We start from the raw sequence: 25,900 nt of genomic DNA, 5'->3' as shown, positions 1-25,900 counted from the left end.
TAGATCCATTGTATGAGGTTTAACTGTAATTTTCAACATTATTGGATTTTAATAATTTTTAAGCCACATCTGTATCTGTAATCATTTCTTTATTTTTCTTTTTTTCTTTCTTTCTCTCCTTCCCTCTTTTTTCCCCTCTCCCTTTTTTTTTCCTCTCTCTTTCCCTTTCCCATAAGATATTCTGCAGTTTTCTCCCTAGCCCCCTTTTTGCTGAGCTCACCACCCAGCATTTTTCAGTAACCACCTAACTGTTTTTAGGTGCTTATTGATGAGTTGGGTCACAATGCAGGAGCTGCCACCCGCCTACAATTTCTTCCCCAACGGCTTAAAAAAGTTGAACACTGTACTGTATATGGTATGTCGCTTGATGGGTTAGAACCCTTATTAGGTTTTATATTGATGTTTGTGTTCATGTTAGGAAGTGACCCTACCTGTTTTTTTGTTTTTTTCTGGTGACCATAGAAAATTTAAAATAAGGAATAATTCAAATTCTGAGTTCATCTGAAAAGAAGGTTATGGTAAATGGAGGCCTTTCCTCCCAGACCCCTAAAAGGAGAATATCAATTACTAAACTAAAAGCCTATGCGACGGCCTCCAAAAAATGGTTCCATGACAATCCCCATAAACCGTAAACCATTGTGTTTTATACCTGTTGTAAATTTCTTCTGTGTATGACACTTCACATTGCGTACAAAATTTATACTTGAATAAATCACAAAATCTATTTTTTGTTGAATAACTGTGTGATTTTACTCCTAGAAAATACAATTTATATTTGAACCGTGACATCGCTATAAAATAGAACCTTTGTTTGAAAAAGGGCAATACCAAGCCTACAAAATGCAATTCATATCTGGGGGTGAAGATGTCATGCCAGTAAAATACAACTCATTATAAAAATGATTTTCAATGATAATGCATTTGGGTGTTTTACAACTAATTAGCCTATAGCCGCACCACTCTGAATGCGCCTGATCTCGTCTGATCTCAGAACTAGGGTCGGGCCTGATTAGTTCTTGGATGGGAGACGGTTGATTAGCATCATATGTGCCCCATACCCTTTCACTTTTTTTTTGTTTTGTATTTCTTTGTTTTTCTTTATCTGGGATATATTATTTTTCCCTAGTGGTTGAACTTGATGGACTTTTTATTTTTCTACCTAAACTACTATGTAACTATGTGAAACTTATATCCCCTGGATTGTACAATTGGGTTGAACTATGCAGGATGGATATCTAAGAGCTTCCATTTTTCTATTTTTAAAATTCTGTTATAAATTCCTTGTGGCCATTGAACATTTGCTTTTGCTCCAGCAGTCACAGGCATATTTGCTCTCTCTGTATCTTGCTGATCTCTTTAGTTCCCAAGGAGTCCCTGGGACAGTGTCAGCGGTCATTTCGATTTGGGCATCGCCCAAGTCCTCTGTAGTTTTCCCACAGCCTTCTTCACCCCCTCAGTTCCTCCCCTTTGATTTGTGCGGCGCACCTTCAGTGCAGCTATGGTCAGCCCTCCTTCCATGCTGGGGCCAGAACATCCTTACAGCGTCTGGGTTTATTGAGGAGGCCTGCCAAGCTGTCAGCTGTCTTATCCCATGACACACGTGTTAACTCTTCACTTCCAATAAATGGCTTCATCAGTGCCATTGTTCAAGTTTCAGTGCTTTGTAATAGGTTTGTTGATGATCTAGCTGAGATATTAGTTCTCAGATTTGTTTGTTGTAAAAATGGACCTATACTGTAAGATTATGTAAGTTGCCATTGCTGACTTTGTTCTGAAATAATCAGCTTTTCTGATTTCTGATCCTATGCCCTTGCTACCTTCTAAATAACCCAGAAAAGGTATGTAGTTCAGGTGCTCAGCTAATTGCTGCACAAACTTGTCACGGATTAACCATTCCCTACTGTAGCCAAAGATTTTTTTTTAAAAGGTAAATAAATTAACAAGAAAAAGACTGGATGATGATTTCATGCAAGTTATAATAAGAAATGTTTCACGTAAAAAAATTTGATCCATCCCGTTTGGGGTGCGAGCATTTTTTTTGTGTGCCAAAACTGATAAGTTGCCCAGGAGTAGGCAAATTGTTTTGCTGGGACATCATCTGCTGTTTTACAATCTTATAATGTGTGCTCTTATTTGGATAATGTGTCACAATATACTATTGATATGGACGAAGCACATGCATTCTAAAGAATAGTAGCCAAGAATTGGAGGAAAAGTGATTGTAGGCAGTGGGTAGGCTGAATCGTTTTAGAACACAAATGTCTATATCCATGTATGATCATTTTATATTAAAGTGGACCCATCACCACATTTTTAATATCATATAAAAGGTGGCTTTTATGTAATGTAAAAAATGTGTTTATTTTAAAAATAGGATAGATTGGTGGTTCTTCTGCATATAAAAATATTTTTCTCTATGCAAACCCCATAGTAGTAAATGGAAATAAATAAAATGGTAGTAGAGGGGGGGTTTGTGGCAAACTGCTTCTATATATTATATATGGATATAGTTGGTTCCAAAATAGAGAAAATACAAGTATGTAGGTTCCAACGCGTTTCGCCTATGTAGGCTTCTTCAGGGGTTAGTGAGAACCATCCAGTAACTAGTAATGTTTTTGAATGTATTATCATTGTATTAATGTATTATCAAGTGAATATGGAGAATGATGCAGCCAATTGAAGTATGTCATTCAGCGTGTGATGTGGTAGGTGAGTAGCTTTCATGGAAAAAAAAAGATTATAGTGGGTCAAAAGAAAGCTCATATGGATAGATTTCAGCAGAGAGTTAGGTAGGAAACCCTGGCCGGTGCTGTACCTATCATCACATGATTCCTGCCTAACTATTGTCAGAGTCAAATGTACCTGTCAGTAAAATTCTGAGTGATCTCCTTATAAACTGATGTTAAACCGAATCCATTAACAAAAGGCCAAACACCGTTGACCCAAGTCCTTATTGGGGTCATTGCACAGAAAGCCACTTATGTTTAGGAAATTTTTGCTTACGGCTTGCTGAAAAAAATAGTTCCTGTTACTCTCATTTATGGCTCCATTGTGATAACTTTTTTAAGGTTTAAGTTAACTTTTGTGTTAAAAGGACAAATACCATGATGGCTTACAATTTACGGTAGCATGACCACATTGAAATAATAATACTTTTGTTTTCTTTGTTCCAGGTTGAGCAGCCTGTCGTCTGTTAGTGACGGAGCGTCGGAACGAAGGTCTCCTGGACACCAACGCCAAACCACTGACTACAACGAGTCGACCGGTAACTATGTCTATCTGTCTGTCCAATTGGGTTGTAAGCTGAAGCTATTTTAGTTCTTGATATTGTAGCTGAGTAATATAGTTGTGGTTGTTGGGCTTCTACATGGACCATAGATGCCTGCTGACCACTGGATGACCTTGGATGTGAGCTTGAAATTTGATTAATGGAGAACCAAACCAGGAATATGGTCATATATGGTATTTTAGTTCCTAAAACCTGTCCGAACCCAAAAAAAGAAATGTATTATAGTTTATTGCATTGTTCCGGTCCTTTGATATTGCTGCATTAGTTTTCCTTTTATTTTCATGCCAAGAACATTTTTCGAAAGTATGAAAAATCTGGGTAATATATTGGGAAGCAACAAAAATGCATTCCTTACATTCACCCTGTCTACATCCTTACTGTAACTGCAGACTAAGAACCACAAGAAACACATCTGTTCCACACACTTGACTGAGTCAGTGGCATTTATCTCTCAATACATATTGTTTACTTGATTTAGTCAGAAAGGTGACGTTGTGTTTACATGTGCATGTTCAAGCAAACAAAATGATAAATACAATTATTTTCCAATTATATAATTGGGTAATCATGTTGGGTTTACATTAGCACCATGCCAAATTAACATTTCTTTAGTAAATCATTCCCATAGCTGAAATCCTTTAATGATTATTAATAATGAATATTCCATTATAATAATAAAAAAACCCTAGAAATTGTGCATGCACAGCTGAGTTGTCCGTCTCTTCGCCCCTTGATCCTAAGGTGGCAGTCAAAGGCAGATTTTTATGACGAGGCCATATTTATGCAGTCATTGATTTGAAGTCAACATGGCCGGTTCTTAAAGTGGAATTATACCTAAAAACTAAAACACTGCGACCAAGAAAATTCTTTATTGCAGAAAGGACAGGTGATAAATATGCTCATCTGTCCCCATTTATTTGTAGGCACTGCCATTTTTTTATTCTCTTCTTCCGGGTTCCAATCTTCATTATCAAATTAGGATGTAGATGTAAATTTATTGGTCGCCAACCAACGTTCTACCTTGGAGACTATTAAAGCATATTTCTGTATACATTTTTATTGGCCATAAGTAAAGAATTATTATATATATTTTATTCTAACCAGGCAGTGGATTTGGTTAGCAAGCAGTTAATAATTATTTGACCTCTTATTATTGATGTGCAGACAACAACTAAAAATCAGGACCTGGAATTGGACAATGGCTCCCCTACTATCTATCTCCCCATTGGGAGATCTCTGCATTTTAATTTATTTTAATATTTTTTATTTTAATATTATGTTTCTTTTCATCTTCTTAGGTTTGGTTCAACGCTGTGTAGTTGTACAGAGGGACCAAAATGGTTTTGGCTTCACTGTTAGTGGGGATCGGATTGTCCTCGTCCAATCTGTGCGCCCAGGTAAGTCATCTAGCAGTATGAATAACCATTGCAAATTAAAGATCTCAGTGTACCCAAAACTTATTATGGGTCTGCAATTCCCTGACCCCATAAACTAGAATTGCATCTAATGCAGCTATTCTCTACCAGGGTCCATAGAACCTGAGGTTTCCTTTAGTGGTTTAGTGGTTCCTCGAACTGTGGCTGATGGGCCTCCAATTTGATGATGCCTGCAAAATTCTTGGGGTAAACCACTTGACAGAGCCAGCTGCATGACTCTAATGATATATTTAGTTACCTATAAGTGGGGTATTCTAGCCACCGCTGTAGGGATGTTATTGTTTCCTCTAGCCCCCAGTTTAAAAGTCTTTTTTTTTCACTGCTTCCCCATTAAATTATTTTTAGCAGGGGTTTCCTGCAACTCACAACATTGAGAAAGGCCCTTCACCTTACCCATTAAAGCAGAACTAAACTCATTGATACTCGCCTAATCCCGTTCCACTACTGGGCACCACCATATTCTTCCATCTTGATCTTTGGCCATTATTCGCCAATAAAACTTTGCCCGATCATACATTTTTTAAGTGCAACTTTAGGACTTACCTTAAGTCATTCTACTCATATATAAAGATCTAGCAGTTGGTCTGATAGTTACACAGATTTAAGCTCTTCAGCTGCTTCAACTTTAGAAATATATTTTTCTATTTCAGTAAAGTATCTTTTGGGAGGGGACAAACTCCTCCAATAAGTCTATCCCACTTCAAAAAGTTGGTCTGAATGGACTTGTAAACCTAAGATAAGAGCTGAGAATACTAAAGAGTCCCTTTTAAGATAACATGGGGAACAAGATACCAGGCTGCCCTAAATTTCTGCCAACAGCACTTTTTTTTTTTGCACTTATAAGGAAGATATAACAAAAAGCGTCTAATGGTATATTCAACAAAAAGTAAGCAAATAGGAAAGGAAATGTTCATTAGTAGGTTTACTCACACAAGGAATAGTAAATTTTGCAGATGATTGCTGCACCACAACCATGTATGTGCTAAATGTTTTGGTGCCACATTCCTTTATTGAAAGTGTACAATTTGTTGAAAAATAGGTAAATGGGGATGTGTCATATGGCTTTATACTTTGAGATAAAAAGGTGTCCCCTTCCCTGTCCTCAAAGATTAGGAGATATATAAAATTCTAGTGCACTTTTTGGGAAGATACCATGTGTTGCCTTGCTGCAGCACACTAATGTAATTAATGTGCAGTAACGCATGTTGTGTTACTAAGGACTCTTTCCACACCTGCAATGCAAAACCCCAAGGTAGCAGCTGCCAGGTGCACAGCAAGCTATTGCTGCTCCAAGCCCAGGAGCAACAAACCACACAAAAGGTGACCAGATTTGCAACCAGGGCGCAAATCCTCAAATATCAAACACACGGCCAAAGGTAGCATGTTGCTTTTGGAAACTATCTGCTCCATTCAGCCACGTGCAAAAATTGGTTCCTAACGCCTCCCATTCCCGGTAATGTGATGTTGGGACTGTGGTTGGATCCAAAGCAGAACCCTGTGGTTTACCATGGGACTGAAATGGTCCTGATATGTTAGACATATTTCAGTCCCAAATACCCGGACAATCTAAACTTTAGCTGATAATGTTGTTTTTTTTTTTTTTTACTCGCAGGGGGTGCTGCGATGCGGGCAGGTGTACAGGAAGGTGACCGCATTGTGAAGGTAAGGCTTGTTAAAGAACACTGGGCTGCTAGCTAGTTCACCATCTAAACCTTCTCCTTTTGGGGCCCTGGCATGGGAGAATAGTAAATTACAGACATGTTACAACTACTGTCTGCATGTTTTTGGAAGAATCCTGAGAACTTAGAGGAAATGCACACTAACAGGGGAAACAGAGTCCCTGCAGTGTACCTGGTAGGGTATGAAAACCAGGACCCCAACACATGCAAGAATGTTATTTATATATATCTAAATCCAAGAACAACAATGTATTATAATGCAGCATACCAGTCCTAAGGTATTCTGGCTGCATGTGTTCTTTTCTTAGGCTAAGCATATTTTTTGCAAGAAAAATTCCTGTTGATCACCATAAAAATCTAGTTTCCTCTTAACTGAAATTTAAATTCCTATCTGTTTTCCCAGCCATTTGGTAACTACAAAACCTCTCCTTGCCATGTGATAGTTACAACCTATGCAAATGTAAGCTTTAATACTGCTATTAGAAAACCAGACTAAGGATCACTTTTTCTATTTTTTTTTAAATGTTTTGTTGGGTTTGTGTCTCGCTCTTTCTTCTCCAACTGATTTGTCACCCTCCTCTGTCATCTGCCATGTTTAACGAGCTTTTAAGGCAATTGAGAAGTTAGTTTATCGATACATCAATATTAAAGTGCACGGTTTCTCTGTTGATGATATATTCATGAAGAAGGGGCTCTATAGCTGAGAAATGCATTGAGTTGGAGGTGGATGGAATAAATCCTGCCACATGTACATTTTTAGATTTATAAAGTAGCAGTTGTGCTGGTAATATAACTTGCTGCTATCTATAAATAAAAGGTGGTTTCAAACAAAATTTAAAATGGTTACATTTTGTCTTTGGGGAATGAATAAAATAATCCCTTACATGAATATTTATTTGGTATTACATAAAAAGGAGTTTTTATAATGCAAATGGGGAGAGCAACCTAGGATAATGCTACACATGAAGGCTGGGGTAAGGTGCAATATATATATTTGTTCTTTGGTTCAGATAAACATTAAAATGTATGTATAGTCAAAAAAACTTTTTTAGTTTTAACTGTGCAGGACATAGAAATGGTTCATTTTATTGGAAGCCATACAGTCCTGTCACATGGGAGCCGGGAGAAACCGAAGTCATGACTTTTTGGTTACATTTGGCTTCTTCTCCTCACTCTTGGTGGCCAGATATGGATGTGCACCTGGAAATAAACTGGACTGCTTTATCCGGCATAGTTACAGCGTGAGTTCACTTTAAAGAGAACATTTTTACTTTGTACTATAATGAAATATGCACCCTTGCCTGTACTGTTATTTAAATAGCCCTATCCTAAAACCAATTGGGTACAGTTGTTTAGGTGAATGTAACGGAAGTCCAAAGAAAAGAGAAATCCGGTGTGCTATCTAGAGAAATGAAATGACTAAGATCATACTAGATGACCCAGTAACTAAGATCATACTAAGATCACCTAGACCTTTGGTATTGCTGGAAATCTTTAGAGGGTCATTCCCTAAAGAAATGTAAAAAAAAAAAAAAAAAAAAAAGGCTCATAATGCTGTTTTTTGGTTACAGGTAAATGGCACTTTGGTCGCAAACAGCTCTCATATCGAGGTGGTCAAACTTATTAAGTGTGAGTATTAAAATAATGCCAAAAATATTGTGTTTGTTTTTATCTTTCACTTGTAAAGTCTCAGTAGTATTGTCTTTTTTTATCAGTCTAGTCAATTTTTGTTTAAATTTGCTACAATATTCAGCAAAAAACTAGTCAGCGTGTTTCAGTTGCTCACTAGGTGTCCTGTGCCATGGTCTGTGTAGCTACCCGCCATATTTATCAGCCAATGGTGAAGCATTGGTGCCTCGAGGGTGCCATCCTTCAAGGTGAAGTCAGTATTTGGGGTTTTATGTTCCGGGTAAATATCATATTCTAGATACTTTTAGGAAAAAGAAGGCGGCGGGCTACTACAATTTATTAAAGAATGTTCAAAGCAAACTACAAAACAGCCAAGAAGGTTTTTGACCTGAATTATGGTAGGGTATGAGGTCATGGGGCTAATAACAAAATACAGAGCTTTAAGTGACACCTACATACCCTTTACAAATTTGCCCTTATTGTTTACATATTCATTTCCTTTTTTTTTTTTTTTAACCAGCTGGAACCTACGTTGCACTCACACTGCTGGGTTCCCCTCCGCCTTCAATGGCAACATCTGGGTATCAACATGACGGCTCCTCTGTATCCCCTCGGAATACTTTGTCTTCTCCTGTCCCACCACCTCCTCCTCTTCCCCCGCCCCAGAGGATCACCGGGCCTAAACCACTACAGGTACCATAGAGGGAAACTCTTTGTAGACTTTGTAGATGAAATGTTTATTTTTTTGGAATTTATATGTATCTCGGTGTTGCAGGATCCTGAGGTCCAGAAACATGCCACTCAAATCCTACGCAATATGCTAAAACAAGAGGAAACTGAGCTACAGGTAGGTGGTACAACCTTGTTTCAGTCCTAAAACCTTTTCTGCTTGTAGTGCTTTGAAAGGGACAAAACATAGGAAAAGTAACACTATGTTTAGGAATTAGATCCATGACAAACAAGGACTCCTTGTTCTAATACAATAAGTAAATTGATTTTTGGTTTATCAGTCAGCTTCTCACTGCTTACTGTAGCTTTTTATTTATTTTTTCTATAGACACTGTGTGAAGTTTATAACAGAACCCCAAACTCCAGTCTACAGGAGCAGATAGAAGGGGCCAGACGGAGGGTCTACCAACTTCAACTAAAGATTCGCCAAGAAACGTCAGGGCCTGGAGTAAGTGAACAGTGCTAATGTAGATTACAGATCTACTACCTTGACATGTTTGTCAAGGGGTCGACTGCTACAACTTTCAGCCAAAAGCATCAGCAGCTTATTTCATCCAATAAACTTCCAGTATGCAGTCAGAAGGACAAATGAGTTTACTTATATTTTAGGTTTCTTTCCACCCATATCAAGTAGGCCCAATAGTGTGTCATTGGGCAACACTGAAAGATTTAAATAGTTTCGGTATTGTGTACTTAAACCCTAACAGTCAATTTCTCTTTTATTGTTGATCTTGCCAAAAACTCTAATCCATCTTGTGCCCTCTGTACACATTCTATGTCGGTGCTCAACCCAGAAAGAAAAGCCCGGTGGGAAGAAATTGTTGGCGGGTGGCAGCCCCTGTATTGTTACCAAACGCTTCGGTAATCACCTAAAAACAGGCGGGTGGGTGCTAAAAAGTGCCGGGTGGTGTGCCCAGCTAAAAGGGCCTGGGGAGAACCCTATATGTCATCAGCAATAGCCCTCTTAATTCATATTTTGGGCTATAAAATAGTTGGCCTATGTGTTGTAGAGTTGGATTGGTTGAGTAGATTGGCACAAAAATGGGAAAGGATGACAGCTCTCGGTTTACAAACTTTGTGTTGCCTGCCACAACAAGATCCTAAGAGCTTGGTACATTTTTGGTAGATCAACGGGTATTTTTCTGTACTTGTAGGGTCTTTAAATGGATTAAACATTAAAAAATGTGCATTTTATTTCAGATATTTACTGTAAAAGGACTGCTTATAAGGCAACTCATAATACTCCATTTCAGGATGTCTACATATCCAGTATACAGTTGCTGCTTTATTACAAAAGTGCAACTGGAAGAATCTTCAGATTTAGACATTTCTATAAATGTTTTCTCCACCTGTGGTTCCTTCCACCTCACCCTATGTAACTACCATGTTCTGTAGTGGCATAATTACTGGTCGGAGGATTCTTATGCCATACCCAAATACCATCTGAAACACTCTTACACTTGTGTAAAGAATTCGCCTATCCGACAAAGTGAGGCCAATAGAAAAACGCTGAGGTTGCATAATTCATCCCATAGATTGTCAGGGACGATGGGGTAGGCTTACACCTACATTGTGCCAAGCTTCTAGCAGTCAGAGCTTGAGTTACCCATAGCTCTAGAAGCCCTTGTGTCTTTCAAAAATTTTCTATATCACAAGATGCAAGATTTAAAAAAAAAAAAAAGATGGTATTTCAAAATAAGAATAAGTGCAGTCTTTTGTTCGATCCTTGTAGATTCACATGTACTCATTACAGTAATCTTTGAATGCTTAGTTTGTTCTAATTTCTTATTCTTTTTCTTCTAGGATATATTGCGTTCTTACAGCGACTGCAGCTCTGTAGGATACAAAGCACCAGAAAGTTAGTTCTTCATTTTTGCTCTCTTCTTTGTTAGAAATATAGCTTTATAGCTAAACTTTGGAAACATAAAAACAATTCATTGACACCTATTGGGCCTGATTTAATAAAGCTCTCTAAAGCTGCGTACACACTTCCAATTTTTATCGTTGGAAATGAACGACGAACGAACGACGAACGATCGATTGGGCAAAAATCGTTTGTAAAAAAAGTAACCAACGACGCCGACGAACGAGGATAGTCATTGGAAATGAACGACCNGACCNGCGGATCGGATTGGACGACNATCGTTGACCATCTATCGTGTGTACGGTCGTTCATTGATCGTCCATGGTCTGAGCATGCGCGGTGAACGAACGTTCGCTCACTTCCTGTGGTGCACGTCACTTCCTGTATCATTCAAACGATCACATCTATCGCGTGTACAATATCTGCGAACGATCGTGTCGTTATCTGTATGTACAGGATCGGTGCTTTACGATCGTTCGCAGATATCGTGCAGGATCGTTCGTCGTTCGTTTACCAACGATAATAATTGGAAGTGTGTACGTAGCTTAAGCCTGGAGAAGATAGACTATAACGGGAGAACCTGGGTGATCCAGCACACCCAGAATTAATTTCTTACAAATCCTTTGCTATTGGTTGGCAATTGTTTTCAATCTTGGACCAGATCTGATCCAGGTTGGTGGATGACCCATGATCTCCACAGTCTTGTAGAGCTTTGATAAATCGCGCTCATTGCTTTACGTGCTTTATAGTAATATTGTCTAGTATTTGGTTCATGCTTTAATTAATCCTTCCTCCTGTTCTGGAAGATATGTATTCAGTTAGTCCATATAAATACCTTCTATCATTTGCTTTATATTCTCCATTCAGAATATCTTCATTTGTAGTTCATTTGTGCAACTCCCCACATGTTATCAAGGCAAGAATCATGGGACATGGAGTTTTCGCTTAGTGGGGGAAGCTGTCTTTGCATCAACTTTGCTGCCCCCTAGTGTTCAGCTAGAAATAGTAAAAAGCACCAATAGCCTCTGCACATATTGAAAACAGGGTTTATGCTGTCAGAACAATTGAAATAATATTAATAATATTTATATATTACTTTATATTTGCAGTCTTTTTTATTATAATTTTGAGTACTGTGACTTCACATTTAATAGTCACAATGTATATATATATTCACTATGCGTGCATCAAACGTCTTTGCACCCAGTTGTTTTACCTAGTGAACGTGGAATAGAGGACATTACAGGGGTGCAAAGGACTGAGCTTTGGCAGGGACCCACCAGACTTCCTATAGAAATGTCAGGGGGCAGATACAAAACCAGCTCTCTGCACAATAAGGGAGAGCAGCGGTGACTGATCTGATTTGAAGAAAATGAACAAAGGACACCAAGGTTCTAGTACGATAAGAATAGACATTCTTCTTAGGTATTTGCTTTTTCCAAAGTTTAGCTCTAATATAAACACATCCATATCCAACAGTACAAACATACATAACTGAAAATTAAATTATAGTGGTGTATATGTTCTGTATTCCTCATTTCTTTGTACTTCTTGTGACAAAAGTCTGATTTTTTTTAGGCCGTCTCTCCGTAGACTCACAAGATGGTGACAGTGGCCTGGACTCGGGCACGGAAAGGATATCATCTCTTAGTGAGGTGAGGGAAAATGGTCAGACTCAATGTTTTTTCAGCACCTCATGTGGGTTCTTTGTTTTACCTTGTAAATTTCTCAGAAGTGCAATTCAACCTAAAGGTTATTAGCTTTGAAGAACATTAGGATGGGTCCTTGAGTAACAGGGGAATCTGGAACCCACAGATGGAAAGGAACACCTAAAACTCCTTGGTGGACAGAGATAATAAAGTAAATAATTCTAGAAAGATCTATTTTGGAGAGTATCCAAAGCTGGTGATGGATGGTTCAACACACTGAGAGACATCTTTTCCCAACCTTTTCAACATGGCGGAACCCTTGAAATACTTTTCAGGTCCTTATGGAACCCCTGCTAACATTGCTATATCTACAGCCCACAGTACATGATCGTGGTGGTCATTGGGTAGATTGCTTCATACATTGCCAGCCAGGGGGCAGATTGCCATACCTACAGCCAAAAAGGTAATTGGTATCAGTTTAACTGAACTTAGAGACAAATTTGCGCAAGGAACCCCGGGCAACTTCTGGTGGGACTCTAGGGTTGCATGGAACCTTGGTTGAGAAACACTTGTTTGGGTGGACCATCCCTTTAAGACTTTGATATCCAATTCTATCAATAATGCTTTGGTACAGATGGGACAGCACATGATGGTTGGCCACATTGGTGTCAAAGATCCTAGAATATGATAGCTGATTTAGGAACTCTGGGAAATTATAGACTACAGTCTAATATAAATGTTTAAAGTGGTAATTTAGTTTAACTGGGGATATCATTTAAACAAATTGTTTCTTCTTTTCCTAGTATTCCATGAATCGAACCTCTGTTCTATCTGACCTGGGAATGGAGAGCTCCCATACCTCCCCAGTCATCTCTATGAAAATTTTCCAGCACCGGCGGCAGGGCTCAGATACGGCCTTTATTCCCGGAACAGAACAGGTAAGGAGAAGGGGCAGTGATATCCGCAGGTGTGCCCTATGATTAAAAATTTCTATATCATAAAACTGTACCTTTTTCTCTCCTAATGATGTTCTTTATCACTTAACAGAGATGTATGTTCAAAATGTTAGTCCACCATAAATAAAATAGGAAGGTTTAGTAATGGATAATAAGTGTAAATATACCGTTTCAAGAATATATCAAAATAGTAAAATTTGTAAAATATATATGTGTGTGTGTGTGTGTGTGTATATATATATATATATATATTATATTCATTATTATATTATAATGTAATAAAACATATCCAGTAAAATGCTGCTCTTGGTAACTATCTTTGTGCTTAATAAAGCACCATGTATATCACATGAAATTTTATTCTAAAAACGAATTCAAGTAGCAGTAGTAACCAACACTGTTTTGGTCCTGTAGATAGACAACAGCCGACCTCCAATCATATGCTCAGAAGACGATTATGACCATGGAGACTATATAACCGAGGTAAAATATATTCCTAGTGCCAACATAAAAACCATGTATGTGCACCTATATTTTGTAATGCTCATGTTTATTCCTTTATTGGGTTCATCTTTTGAAAGTGTAACTGAACTGGGTAAAAAAAAACACTAAACCATGAGTAGAGAATAGGCACCGAAGTTTCTGATCTCTCCATTCATACTAAAATCAGCCTTTTAAAAATGCACCAAAGCTTCCTAATTTTTTCCTTCAGCAACCCACATGACTATGCATGGCCTTTTTAATGGAATCTGATGTCTCCAAGTGCTTCATTGTAAGGTCAGGTGTGGTGTGACTACTTAACTCCATATCCCTAAAGCTGGTCATACATTTTGGAATCTGGTATTGATCTACCAACAAATTGTCCCCAGACACTCCTTTTAGTCATTTTGAAGAATATTTAATCCTTTTTTGGGATCAGAAAAGGTAATTTTCAACCCATCGCTTTAAGGCAGCCATTCTTAACCAGAATTCTGTGGAACCCTAGGGTTCCTCCAGTGGTTGTTATTGGTTCTTGAGCTTTGGCTGAGTGACCTCCTATGAGACGTTGCCTTCATAGTTCTGGGCCTAATGCGATTTGGAAGAGCCGGTAGGATGACACCAGTTATCGTTTTAGCACTCTAGATGGTTGGGATTTTGACTAAAAACATAGAGTATTATTTCCTGCTTATCACCATGATGGTAATGTTCTTCTTGCTGACCCTCAATTAATACGTTTTATCAGGTGTTACTGAGACCCAAATTTGTTTTAAGGGTTTGTCTGGGATAAAATGGTTGAGAAAGGCTGCTTTAAAGGTTGCAGGTTAAAATCATCCATTGTTAACACTAAACCCCAACAAGGAAACCCCAACACTTGACCCAGATTTGTGGTGGAACTGTTAGATGTCTAATTTCAGACCATGGTGGAAGTTTAATAAATCTAAAGCCCAGTAAGCCAGTAACTATGTTTTTGTCACTTCAGGTTGACAGATTAGACAAAACAACACATGTACAACATGCATCCATATAATCTATGGACATATGTGTCCATAGATCACATTAGGTTGGCTATAGATTAGCGTTTTGTAGGCCATGCAAAACCCTGCGTTGAAGGATGAGGCCTAATTTCTGCTATGTATGTATTATGCATATCTTTACTATGGGTAGGATGGTATTTGAGTCACTTACACTTTAAGTTTAGGTCTACTACTAATATATTGTGTGGAACTGTTATATATTCTCTGAAATTGCTTTAATGTTTTTCACAGTACATACCTTGGTACACCAATTGGCCACCTATCTGAGTTATCGTACTTAATTTATGTCTCATGATATCTTTCTGTTTCTTCTTGCAGTACGATAGTCTAGACCTGGAGAAGCTCAAAGCTCGGCCAGCCCATATGGGGGTGTTTTTGAGATATATCTTCTCTCAAGCTGAAGCTGACCCCAATCCACTGGTAAGCTGGTCATTTAGAGAGTTTTTTGCTGTTTTAATGTAGTCTGTTTATCATGGACTGTGTGAGGTTGATGTCATGGTCTTCTGGTGGGATCTTGGAGAAAAATGAAAATCTCAAACCTCACAACAATGCGCAAAGCAGGGGTATAGTTCAATAGTATAGACAGCAGTAAAGCAATAGGCCAGTATATTCACGTTTTACATTTTTATTTTATTGTTTTCACATGGACAGTGGGCGTCTAAATGATAGACAGAATTTGCTTTTTTTATGAAAGTCTGCTTTAAAGCTAAACTCCAGGCGATAGCACTGATCAGACATTTAGGCGAAGAACCTCTTAATTATAGCTGATGTAAAGTCTATGTCTAAGTCTTCTACAACTCATTTTTTATTTATTGGTAGACTTGGGTTATATACATTTTTTTCTATCTCTCGATGGACCTAGCTTTACGTACCTTCTTTTACAAATAGTGTTAGTGGGGTGTCCATATAGTATCTGTGGAAGAAAAAAACAGTAGTCGTTATAACCCAGAAGTAGGGGATTTATTTCCCAGACCCTGGTGCATCACTACTCTACATTATATCTTCATAGCTCTTCTACCTGTGTGCAGAGGTATGCCAACAACAGAATGCCAGAGATGCCTTTGCATTGGGTAAAGAGATTTGGATCACCTTCCTGGATAAAAATGCTGTAAGTAATAGTTCATCAGAAGGTTACATCATAACTTGACCTGTTGGGCAATCTGAAGACAATAGGATCTAACTCTAACATCTAAAACTGATTTTCTGGCTAGTCAAATTACACGTTAGTTTATTAATCGAGGGTGCTAGTGGTGAGAGTTTCACTCTAGAATTTACATTTTGTGGTTTGTGTAAATCCAAATACGGTTTGGATGCTTCATAATGTTGAATAAACAAATAATGAAGTTTGGGGGTGAACAGGTTTTGAGAATATTACAATTTTATTATGGTTTCTTAGATATGGAGAAGGGATTTGTTTTTACACGTTGCTCATGTTACAGTGTTTCAGAATAGGAGTAAGGTGCAGAATAAAACTGATTCATATTCACCAAGAAATACCCAACATACGTTGGAAGCAACATAGATTACCCTCTTCATCGCTTTATATTAAGAGAAGAGAGGAGCACAATCTAGACTAGGCTTAAATTGCTCAGGAATAAATATTTAATAACACTCATGGGGAAGGCTGGATTTTGTACAGATTTGGCAGCAACTAGACTGTATCACAGCGTAACTTTAAAAGAGTTTTACATTTTAAAGTCATGGTTCGTCGCCGTTCAGATCATTAAAATAATAAAGCTCTTGTTAATTTTAAATAATTGTCTTTGTGTTATTTCCAGCCCAGATTTTAGTTCTCTCTCTGTATAGTCCTCTAAAGTGGGATCTTTATTTCCCCCAAAACTGTTGGATTCTTCTAAGTGAATATTTACTTTTTCTGCACTTCAGCAAGTGTGGAACTTATTTTCCTTACATAGCAGTGGAAATTTGACATAGGTACTAACTTTCCCATCCACCTCTATTTACTAAAAAAAAAGTTTGTTCAAAAGTCCTTTTTTGAACTGGTTGCCTACATTCAACCTTTGTATTAAAAAGACAAGGGCTGTCCTTTAAGTCTGTTTCAGGTGTATTGTCATCTCTTACTAAATCCATGAATTGTTGCCTGTAGAACTCATGGGAATTTTTTTTTTTTCAGCCTCTGAGGGTCAAAATTCCTGAACAGCTGCTAAATGAAATTGGTATGTATTATTCTTTGCCATGAACATATGAAGGGCGGAAACATTGTATATTTATTAAGTTTACCGGTATTTATTTCTTCTTGGGATGGCAGTCTGGCATTTCCAGACCATTTTAGAAACACTCCTTGATATCTTGGAGAATCAATGTAAGATTCTAGGCTAGTCCAGTTCAATTAAATTGGAAATATGCTGCATTTTTTCTGTATCCTAAACTTGCCCCCATGATACATTGTGTAGCCAATTAAAAATGAAATGTTGTGCTTACATAGAAAGTATAGCTTTTTAGGAAATCCATTCCAGGTTTGCTGTATCACTGAGGTTCTTCCATGACAGTCTATCTTCTCTGGTCTTGGAGGGATTTAATATTTCAGGCCTATAGTGTACCCCTTCCTTTCTCTTTGACACTAGATTTTAGACACTACTTCTAGATCTCAAAACACATCGTGTAAGCCTTATCGACCTCATTTTTGATGTATTACAAAGAACAAAGACATCTCATCAACTCCAAAACTTCCTCTTGTATATAGGCAGAGAGTATTGTCTTGCAATCTCATGTCCTGGATTTGCTTCTTTTTTGCTATGATGTCTGCATGAAGTTTGTACATTGTGATGTGCCATAGGTCTTTGACTACTTTCGCCCTGATCTACTGAGAATGAGAAAAGAATCGGTCTGGCAGCCAAGCAAGCTACCTGGTTGTATAAACTGACCAAAACCATGTCCAGAAGCAGCAGAACCACTGTCTGATATGGATGGTCCCATGTCTTAATTTTAGTACTATGTGCAATCTCCCATTGCCCCTGTGGACTTTGTTTTGCCTTTTCTTCAGCAGCCAAAGATGAAAGAAAATCCAAATTTACTCATTAGGGTTGCATCTTTGCAAATCTTTGATCTCTAATGTTTGTCTTCCATAGATTCCCGTTTACTCTGCTCTGAAGATATTCGTAGTGCTTTGAGTGATGCCCAGGAAGCCATGGTACCGGAGATACTAGAGCAGATACAAGATTATAGGTAAGCTCTTTTTTTAGTTTTACTCAGAAACATCAAAATGTTAATAAAAAAGAAAAGGTAATATTCTAAATGAATTATCGTTTACTCTGTAGCTGGGTGGGTTTTTTTTTAAATGGCTTCTGGCAATGTGAAGAAGTATTTATGACTAAGGGAGGGGGGGCTCTCAATTTCATTTGAAAGCTGAATTAGTAATACACCTATTAGACGTAAATGTATTTTTTACCATTACATGTATTTTTTTTTTCTTTTTAATTTAGCTCTCATTTTCTGAAAAGTTCTGGGATCAGGGTTGCAGTGGGAATGCCTTTCATGTAAAGTGACTGATTAGGTGAAGGGGGTTAGGTGGAATTAGAGGACCGGGTGTCCCCGAAATGCTGATTGATATTGCAGTATATGGCTAAAAGTATGTTGTTTTATAATGCATACAAAACTTTTTTTTGGAAAATTGTATACTTCGGTGTGGTAAAAGGCATTTTTTATTCCATCATGACCATGCCCTTGTGCACTAATGCAGGTCCATGAAAGACCCACATAATGAGTTTGGTGTGAAGGAATGCATGTGGCCCCCATAGAGCCCTAGCCTCAACCCTAATGAAAACTTTTGAAACATTTGTAACACTGATTGTGAGCCAGATCTTCTCTTTGAATATCAGTGCCTGATCTCACACATTCTTTATTGGCTGAATTGACACAAAACTGGCCATTGTAATGGGATGTCCAACAAGTTCTTAGTAGTCAGATATCTACACACACTTTTAGCTATATTATGTACTAGTATACCAGAAATTAATGTCCATGTTTTTGGAATTGGATGTTCAAGAAGCTTTTAATGATTAAATGTCTACATGCACTTTTGACCTTATTGTGTACTAGTATCCCAGAGAGCAGGCAGTGAGGAGGATAGGTTCTATGGGGTGTCCTAAATTACCAGCTTCTAAAAATTTTCAGTCATATGATTATGCACAATTATTTTTAGAACTAAAAGAGTTTATTTGTGTTGTTCACAGATAAATTAAAATAAAATTTTAAGCAAATATTTGTTCTGTCTTCTTTCAGGTCAAAGCGAACAATGGGATTGGGTAGTTTGTATGGAGAAAATGACCTTCTCGACCTTGACTCAGATCCACATAGAGAACATGATGTTGCCCTTAAGCAGATAGAACATCTAAGAGAAATCCTGTAAGTTTACACATTCTGGGGGAACAAAAAGCAAACTCTTATTTGTTAGTTGCATGTATGACTTTAGTTTCCCATATGGGCACATTCTACCACTGGCCTCTCCTAGAAGATTGTATCCTTCACCATCAGGGTGCCCCCACTTTACTTTATTCTGCTTCTTACATCTTAACACTTTCTTACACTGAACTTAGTTACTAACTTTAGTTTACCAACCAACCTTTCTAAAAATCCAATGTGTTGTCGAACGTTGCTCTTCTCAATGTCTTTCATTTTGTGTCTTCTTCCCCTTTCCTTCTTCTGTTGTTCCACCTGCATGTTGGTGTTCTTGTTTGTCCAGGTCATTGTATAGATACCATTAGGTAGTCATATTTCAGATGTTAATTGATGTAAAAACATGATGGGAGATGTAAACCACAGGGCTATGAAGTCTTTGGCATGGGGTCTTTCAGACAGGAGCAATGAATCATCATGACCTTGTTCCTGTTCCATAGAGCCCAGGCCTTATTTATATGGTCACATGATTTGTAAAATGGTGCAGTTCACTACAAAATTAGCATAATTTACCCTGATGGGTACTACCGAAAGGCTTTTTTCCTCATCTGCTTGATATTTGTTATTTTGCCTCTTCCTGCCAACTCTAGATATTTGTCAGTTGTCATCTTACATTCTTGAGAGTTTTGCAAGGTCTCATATAGAGAAGGTCCTATATGAGACACTCCTCTCCTACGTTGTTTCCTTCCCGTTTGTGTTCCCACTTGCCTCAATCCCCCTTATATTCTGACACTATCATATACAGCCCCCTTTTCTCTGATGCCATCGATGGACCCTGACAGATCTTGGCACCATACTATAAAGTCAACACACTCCCCTCAAATTACTCTGTACAGTTGGATTATCATTTATTTTCTGCTATTTCTTCATCCCCATCTCCCCACCTCTCTACATTAACCCGCTTTGTTTAGTGTTGTTCAAATTCAGACTTTTATACTTATATGACTAATGAGTCATCTTTATATTTTTAGGTCAAAATATGAAGAGGAGAGAAGGTATGTTATGGCTTGTGGGAGAATTCACTAGTTAAGTAGTACTTTGTCTTTACAAGTGAAAGTTGATGTTGTTTTTGGTCATCAGGGCTGTAATAAATTACAGTTCATTTATTAAAACTGGGTTTTTTTTAGTATTCGGGTTTGCAAGCTATATATGATTTATGTGGCCAGATAACTATGGATATCAAAATTCGGTAAAGGCACTAGAATAAAGTCCGAGTTCAATAGAGAAGCTCAATTTTTTGCGTATTTAAAACTCCAAGTATTAAGAGTACCATAAATCTTTGGTTGTCCCATTTCCTGTTTCAAAAAATGTAGCTGGTTTTGTGATTTAGGCAAAATTGCCACCAGATTATTTTGGTGCCACTGCTGCAACCCAAAGAAACTGTTACCTAAACATTGAGCTTATTTATCGAAATAAGAACAAAAGTGAAATTAAGTTTCCTTTGTGTGAACTTTTTTTAGTCCGCCTTTGTGTGGTATTCTGTGATGTTTTAAGTTCATTGCGTATGTGCATATAAGGTTCTGTGCACAGCAGCTTAGAGTATTAGACATCACAAATCCTTATGTTTAACCTGCACTGCTCAACCATAGCATAAACGTATATACAGTTTGTCACATCTTACAAACTTTTAATGCTCACTGCCTTTACAGAGTCCAATCTACTCTATATACTGGAAAGTGATATACAGTATGTAATATTCATGCCGTACCATAAAAGGAACTGAGACTCATAACAGTGTGTCAAATGTTATCTAAACTTCCATGTATAACCATTAGGGTCATATTTAATGTTTCTTTATGCATATTATAAACTTTTTTTAAATAATTGTTTATAGAGCCTAAGTAATTTTTGTCTTTTTTTTTTTTTTATCTGCGTGGAGTTCAGGTTTAAATGGTTTTAGGCCGTGTCTCTCTTTTTTTGTTAATGAAAATCATTATACTGCTAATAGATAAATATTTAGATTTGTGTATTTTTAGAAAGTAGCCCTCATGAAATGATATCTTCTCTCTCCAGTTCCCCTATGAATTTTGCACTGAGAACGTATATGAGTCATGCTGGCATCAGCTTTCGAGAGTTCCCTTCTGCCAGCGTCTCCGAGAAATCCCAAAGTATTCCCGACAAAGACAAATGGCTCCCTTTCCTAAACAAAGCTAAGAAGGTGAGTGAGGTTGGGCAGTCTGCTGCCATCTTTCTTTATTTGTCAGAAGAGACTAAGTCATAAGTAAAAGTCCGAGTAATGGCAAATTTGGAATAAATCTGGTCAGATTGGTTGTGAAATTCAACCGGATTTGGAAGCTCCCAATCAATTAACCTATTAATGAACCATAATATAGCCATTAATGACTATAAGTAGTCCCCTGTATTTCCTACAAATAACTGCTGACCCCAGACATTTTATCTCTACAGAACAGCAACGCGAAGAAAGATAAAGATCGGGATTCGGCAGATGATAAGAAGCGAAACCCTATTCTTAAATATATTGCCAAACCCAAAACCTCTCAAAGCAGTAAGTAGCAGTTTCTGGGAAGTGGTATTAAATCTTTTGTTTGCTTTTTTGAGTGTGTTGTCATTAGTTCTAAAGTGTTTTCAAGATTAGTGAGCCAAAAAGAAGATTTAAAAACTCAAATAAATAAAAACAATAGTTGTTAAAGCAAACACGTTTCAGGGGTCCAACCACACCCCCTTCTTCAGGGCCTGTTTGATTTCTTTTTTTAATTACCATAAATTCCATTGCATGCCTAAGAATAATAGGCCAACCAGGGGATTTATGAGCTCAAATAAATTGAATCAATGGTTGTTAATGAAAGCCAACGTGTTTTGGGGTTTCTTTTTCAGTAAGTCTATGTAGACTGTGTGAAGGATTGAATAAAAATTTTATTGACTGTAGGGAATTAAAGCATAGTGTTATACACCACAGACCAGGGTTGGTAAATCTGTTAGTGTTTTAGTGTTTAGTGTTTTAAAGCTACCAATCCCAGGTCTGGATATTTTTATCGAGGATAAATCATATTATCCTATAGTAATAAGAGAATTCCAAGGCAACACTATCTACTCTTTCATCAGTTCTATTTTTGTTATATGTATATCATGATGGGCTGAGTCAACTATTAATAAGTTAGATTTTTAAGTGTATTGTACTGCATTTGTATAAAGTGTCTATGTGGCATATATACAAGCGCTTTGTTAGTTTTCATTGAATTCATTAATACGAATCTGAATGAAGGGGTATAATTTTAAACCAAAAAGGTTTACCAAAAGGTTTTTGCTTTATCATTCTGAGATGGGTAAATGTACTTAAATATTAACTAGAGATGCGGGAATGCAATTTAGTGTACTTGGTACTAAAGTATTGGGTGAATGTATAGCTATATTCGTTTTATAGCAGATGTCATGCTCAATTCTGCCACTACGTGGTGCTGTGTTCATCTTACTTGTGTATAGATTTTTCATTGGTTAAAGGGTGTTAAAATGTTTGTTTAAGATTTACTGTACAGTGATTACACTTCATTGTAAATAAAAATTAACATAGCACTACTTAGTGGATGAATTGAGAATGACACCTGCTTTCAAACCAATATATCTGCACATTTGTCTTAGACTACCTAACAAGGAACATTAAAGCAAATTTGGATTCTTGAAATTAATTAAAAAATTGTGTTGTCGCTGATCTGCTAGTTGATGCTCTTATGGCCATCTCAGCCCACCCCTAATAAAATGGTTTGTTTAGAACTGTTGTGTGCCAGTTTTCCGGGTTGTGCCCGATGACATGCACAGCACAACAACTAATAAAAATGCCATTGGTTTGGCAATTACGCAGTGGACATTGATCCATATCTAGTAAACTTACAAGTATATTTTCAATTTAATCCGAATGATAAAACAACCTTTTTTGTTGAATAAATTACAAAGAGAAATGTTCATTAGCAGCATTTTAAATTATAAGCATTGTAAGCTCTTCGGGGCAGGGTCCTCTCCTCCTGTATCACTGTCTGTATTAGTCTGTCATTTGCAATCCCTATTTAATGTACAGCGCTGCGTAATATGTTGGCGCTATATAAATCCTGTTTAATAATAATAATAATAATAATAATAATTAATAAGCAGGTGGTGGGGCTGTGGCACAGTTCATGGGATTTTAGGCTCCAAAAATGTTACTACTCTTCTTGTACCCCTGCAAATTCCATATTCATACATATACCCTTTTCATTACATGTATAAAATATTGTATGTGTCTGTGTTACAGTTTTCTGTTTGCTTGTCTGCCCTTAAATTACCCCTTTCCCCCTCTTAAGACTCTATGTTCTAAATCCTCTACTGATCACTTTAATAATTAAAAGTTAATTCCTAATTTTTTTCCCTTGTAGCATTTCATGTCCCTTTGTCCCCTGGTGAAGGTAAAACCTCATCTCAATCTCTCACCTTAAGCAACTTTTCTGCCTCTCACGGAGTCTTCCTCCACTAATCTTAACTTTGATTTATTTATCCTGATTGGTTACTTCTTGTAATTACTCAAACTCTTTACCCACTTGATCTTTTTTCTGATATTATGTTTTATTGTGTGATTTAAAAGTGAAATTTCAGATATAACCTTTGTCTTTTGGATAGAGTATGGAAGGCACTGAACCTTTGGTTAATCAGAAATAAATACTCGGTGTTGGTGCACTTTGCTGCAATATGCATGCATACTTGGAGATTATGGCACATATTTACCTTATTATAGGCACCATGCAACAATGACCATCATGGTGGATTTATAGGTCCACGGTGATCCAGCTCTTTCATAGTCATGGGTGTAACATATGACTCTGCAATGCATGGCACTTGCGTTGTGCCGTGTAGGCACAAAACAAAAAGCCACCTGAAGCCAAGGAAAAGTTTTTTTTGGCAGACGAGACTTTGCTTCTTCTGCCACAAACCTCAACCTCCTGGTGACTTGTTTTCAGTTCCACTTTAGGTTTTTTTTTACCTTATCCCCTCACCTCCTGTTTAGATGATCCCTCACAAAGCGGTGAGTGAGCGGAGATCTCCCTGGTGGGTATGAAGACAACATTACAAACCCAATAAAGGTGTTCAGCCTTCCCCAGACTAAAGAGAGTATTTATTTTTGCTGTATTTGGCTCCATTGGATGTGTTTTCTCCCATTTCGTGTGCAGGTGACCACCTCATATGGTAGCCAAAAAAACCTAATAAAAGTTTCAATTCTTCCCTACTCTAGCCTAAACCAAGCAAACCTGTTTTGGCTTAGGTTCCACTTTAGTGGCCAAAACAATCCGCTGAGAAGCTTACAATCCAATTGCAATTACCAGTACCATGTTTTGTTTTAGTAATGAGACTTTCTGCATCTCCATTGACTAATAAGCCAATAGGTCTCCATTGCTGACATGTCATTTTTACAAGCAGTGGTTGTTGAAGGTCAAGTTTATTTAAATATATCATTATTTTCTTGGTGGAAATTAGAGTAAGAAACCAACTCCTGGTCTGTATCTTTTTAGGAATCCGTCAGCCAAGTGGTAGAATATAGCTGAATGTCCAATGTTCAAATTAACTTATTGCTAAAGAATTTTAATAACTTCAGAATGAAGATGATGATACACAGCTAGAAGAATCCCAATGCTCAAACATGAGGTCTGGATATTTGATCTCCATTGTGGCCCCTCTTCAAGTTGAAAAAATGTTAACATGCCTAATTGCTAATCCTAACCTTTGGTTCTAATGAAAATGGACATAATCTATAGCAATGCAGTTAAGAGGTATTAAACACACTATATGGTTTGCCATCAGGTGAATACTCAAATTATAGCAATTCAAATGATAGCAATAAGGTGTTTCCAATTAAAGTTTATGTTAATGCTGTAACAGTGTGTAAAGAGTGCTCCTCTGACCTGATGACAACAGTTTAAAGAACACCTTTCTTAGTTTCCTTATTCCCCCGAGTAGAAAGCCATTTTCATAAAGACACAGATTAATGAGTTTGGTGGGGAGATATCCAAATGGTCTCCTAAGGCCTGACCAGAACCCTATTGAACATTATTGCCTTGCATGTAGAGTGATGGATGAGGTTGGGGGCCTTGGATGGGTTCGGACAGGGTGTCACCAATATGGTCATGTGTCGTTTTATGGTCTAAAGTAAGATAAAGCATTTTAGAAAACTGTTGACTTCTGTTTCAGCATAGCTGTGTCCTGTGCTTCAGGCCAGCTCCATCAAGACATCAAGTTTGAGGCAGGTCCTCTTGTCCATTAGTACCTGACCCTCAGAATGCTCGACTGGACAGATAAACACCAATTCCTACAGACACACTCATACTGAAAGCTTTCTTAGACGAATGGGGGCTAGTTTGGCCATAAAGTTGGGGCAAACTCCATATTTATGTTCACGGCAATGGGATGTCCAACAAGCCCTTAGATATAAAGCTTAGGTGTACACAAACCTTTGGACATATAGTATATGCCTTAGTCCTAGCGTTATTTTATTTATTTGAAGTCCTGAAAATCCCTTTGATGGAACCAAGTATCATGTTAGAGAAATTTCTCTAAATGTTTTGTCCAAGTGACCATGGATATAGACAGCACAAAAATAACAACCAAGTTCTAAATCTTACCAACCCTGTTGAATCTTAACTGAACTTTGGCTTTAAATTTGAACTATTCGTCCATTATTCAGTAAATAATGGAGCTGTGTAAAGGCCAAATTTACGTAACCATAGTGAATGGAATGATCTTGTGATAAGGCCAGTAAAGTCAC

The 25,900-nt window shown here is 37.5% G+C and overlaps 1 protein-coding gene across 1 annotated transcript in view; it reads left to right on the top strand.

Annotated features, from left to right (window-relative positions):
- ARHGEF11 (Rho guanine nucleotide exchange factor 11) overlaps positions 1-25,900 on the top strand; it is a 103,213-nt gene that overhangs the window by 51,259 nt on the left and 26,054 nt on the right. Inside the window, exons 3-22 of the mRNA XM_072428742.1 lie at positions 3,174-3,265; positions 4,588-4,686; positions 6,338-6,387; positions 7,976-8,033; positions 8,554-8,726; positions 8,809-8,880; positions 9,091-9,210; positions 10,566-10,620; positions 12,205-12,281; positions 13,079-13,213; positions 13,646-13,714; positions 15,064-15,165; positions 15,755-15,853; positions 16,877-16,919; positions 17,832-17,928; positions 18,985-19,107; positions 20,130-20,153; positions 21,172-21,316; positions 21,565-21,664; positions 23,523-23,552. Of these exons, the coding sequence (XP_072284843.1) occupies positions 3,174-3,265; positions 4,588-4,686; positions 6,338-6,387; positions 7,976-8,033; positions 8,554-8,726; positions 8,809-8,880; positions 9,091-9,210; positions 10,566-10,620; positions 12,205-12,281; positions 13,079-13,213; positions 13,646-13,714; positions 15,064-15,165; positions 15,755-15,853; positions 16,877-16,919; positions 17,832-17,928; positions 18,985-19,107; positions 20,130-20,153; positions 21,172-21,316; positions 21,565-21,664; positions 23,523-23,552 (1,763 nt within the window). The remainder of the gene's footprint in view (positions 1-3,173; positions 3,266-4,587; positions 4,687-6,337; positions 6,388-7,975; positions 8,034-8,553; positions 8,727-8,808; positions 8,881-9,090; positions 9,211-10,565; positions 10,621-12,204; positions 12,282-13,078; positions 13,214-13,645; positions 13,715-15,063; positions 15,166-15,754; positions 15,854-16,876; positions 16,920-17,831; positions 17,929-18,984; positions 19,108-20,129; positions 20,154-21,171; positions 21,317-21,564; positions 21,665-23,522; positions 23,553-25,900) is intronic.

The sequence above is a fragment of the Pyxicephalus adspersus genome, chromosome 12, assembly GCF_032062135.1.
Source record: "Pyxicephalus adspersus chromosome 12, UCB_Pads_2.0, whole genome shotgun sequence".
NCBI classification, from domain to species: Eukaryota; Metazoa; Chordata; class Amphibia; order Anura; family Pyxicephalidae; genus Pyxicephalus; species Pyxicephalus adspersus.
This window is presented reverse-complemented; position numbering and strand designations above follow the sequence as displayed.